Source organism: Nanorana parkeri, unplaced genomic scaffold, assembly GCF_000935625.1.
Source record: "Nanorana parkeri isolate BGI_ZX_2015 unplaced genomic scaffold, ASM93562v1 scaffold4433, whole genome shotgun sequence".
Lineage (NCBI taxonomy): Eukaryota > Metazoa > Chordata > Amphibia > Anura > Dicroglossidae > Nanorana > Nanorana parkeri.
Genome location: NW_017310695.1, coordinates 5,307 through 6,623, shown reverse-complemented (window position 1 = coordinate 6,623; position 1,317 = coordinate 5,307). Strand labels below are relative to the sequence as shown.

General features: G+C 44.2%; 1 protein-coding gene across 1 annotated transcript in view; it reads right to left on the bottom strand.

Moving 5' to 3' along the window:
* LOC108803910 (symplekin-like) overlaps window positions 1-1,078 on the bottom strand; it is a gene marked incomplete at its 3' end in the record, with an annotated part of 10,063 nt that extends 8,985 nt beyond the window's left edge. Inside the window, exons 1-2 of the mRNA XM_018575704.1 lie at window positions 813-1,078; window positions 657-738 (exon numbers count right to left, since the gene is read on the bottom strand). Coding sequence (XP_018431206.1) covers window positions 657-738; window positions 813-1,078 — 348 coding nt within the window. The remainder of the gene's footprint in view (window positions 1-656; window positions 739-812) is intronic.
* Between the last annotated feature and the right edge of the window lie 239 nt (window positions 1,079-1,317).

Genomic DNA, 1,317 nt, shown 5'->3' with positions numbered 1-1,317 from the left:
TTGGGGGACACCACCAACACTGAACATTGGGGGACACCACCACCAACACTGAACCTTGGGGGACACCACCACCAACACTGAACCTTGGGGGACACCACCAACACTGAACATTGGGGGACACCACCAACACTGAACATTGGGGGACACCACCACCAACACTGAACACTGGGGGACACCACCACCAACACTGAACATTGGGGGACACCACTAGCGTCAGCGTGTAAACTCATCCCCGACGCTTCTTCGTCATATGACTTTTGCAAAGGGTGCACAATTTGATGATATAATATTTTCTTATACATGGTTTGTGTTTGGGGAATAATGGGGTTTTACTTGTAAAATTCATGTCGTTTGAAGTTATGACGCACGCACTTTACATTGTAGATGAGTATTTGATGTCATTAGGGAGAGCGCGGTGTTGTTTGGTTTATATTATATGTGAAGTGATTCTACTTCATTTTCTCTGCAGCTATTACACAATGTAGGAATATTTAGGGAAGAATTAGGAGCGTGGATATTTGTGAGAAAGAACCATATTACATAACCCAAGTTACAAAGTTTACTATTATTTCTACATAAAACAAACTGTTCTGTTACAGAAACGATGGAAAAGTTCTGATTTAAACATGAAATGAGCATGCAGGAGGGTTCTTTACCTCATCTTCACAATACTTTCGGATGACATCCAGTGCAGAATCTGTCAGCAGAGGAGCTTCTAGGACAACCTTAGTGAACACGCTACAGGAACAAATACAAGTCACATGAAAAGAACAACTTCATGACCGAGAAGAGTCTCATTAGTCTTCACTTACCCATCTCTCTGGTCAGGACGCTCCTGCAGACCAGTGAGGATTCCAATCAGACACTCCTGGTAGCTCTCTTCTCCAGCCCCAGATTGATATTCACAGTATTCCTGGTAAAGCCATGCCAGTGCCAGATCCAAGCGTCCCCGTGGATCACTCAGAAAGTGGGCCAAGATTTCAATCTTCAAGGATGGATCCAAAAGAGTCACCAAACGAGCAAGAACCTTCACTCGCATCTGCAGAAAGAGCAGGCTCTTGTTTTCATTGGACAACATGAATACTGCTAAATCTATTTCATTGAGGCACACCAAAAATGCAGCCCATTAGCAACCTGCAAATCCTCCGTCCCCAAAAGCCTCAATTTACAAATAGCTAGGCCAGTGATATCATGGGGGCCGAGAAGATGAGCAAGGAGTTCAGAACCAAGCTCATTTGTGTCTCAATGTCAAGGATTCGTAAATCCACTGTTCTCACATAAGAGGAGCCACAGATGGTGGACTTAACACCCTAAGGT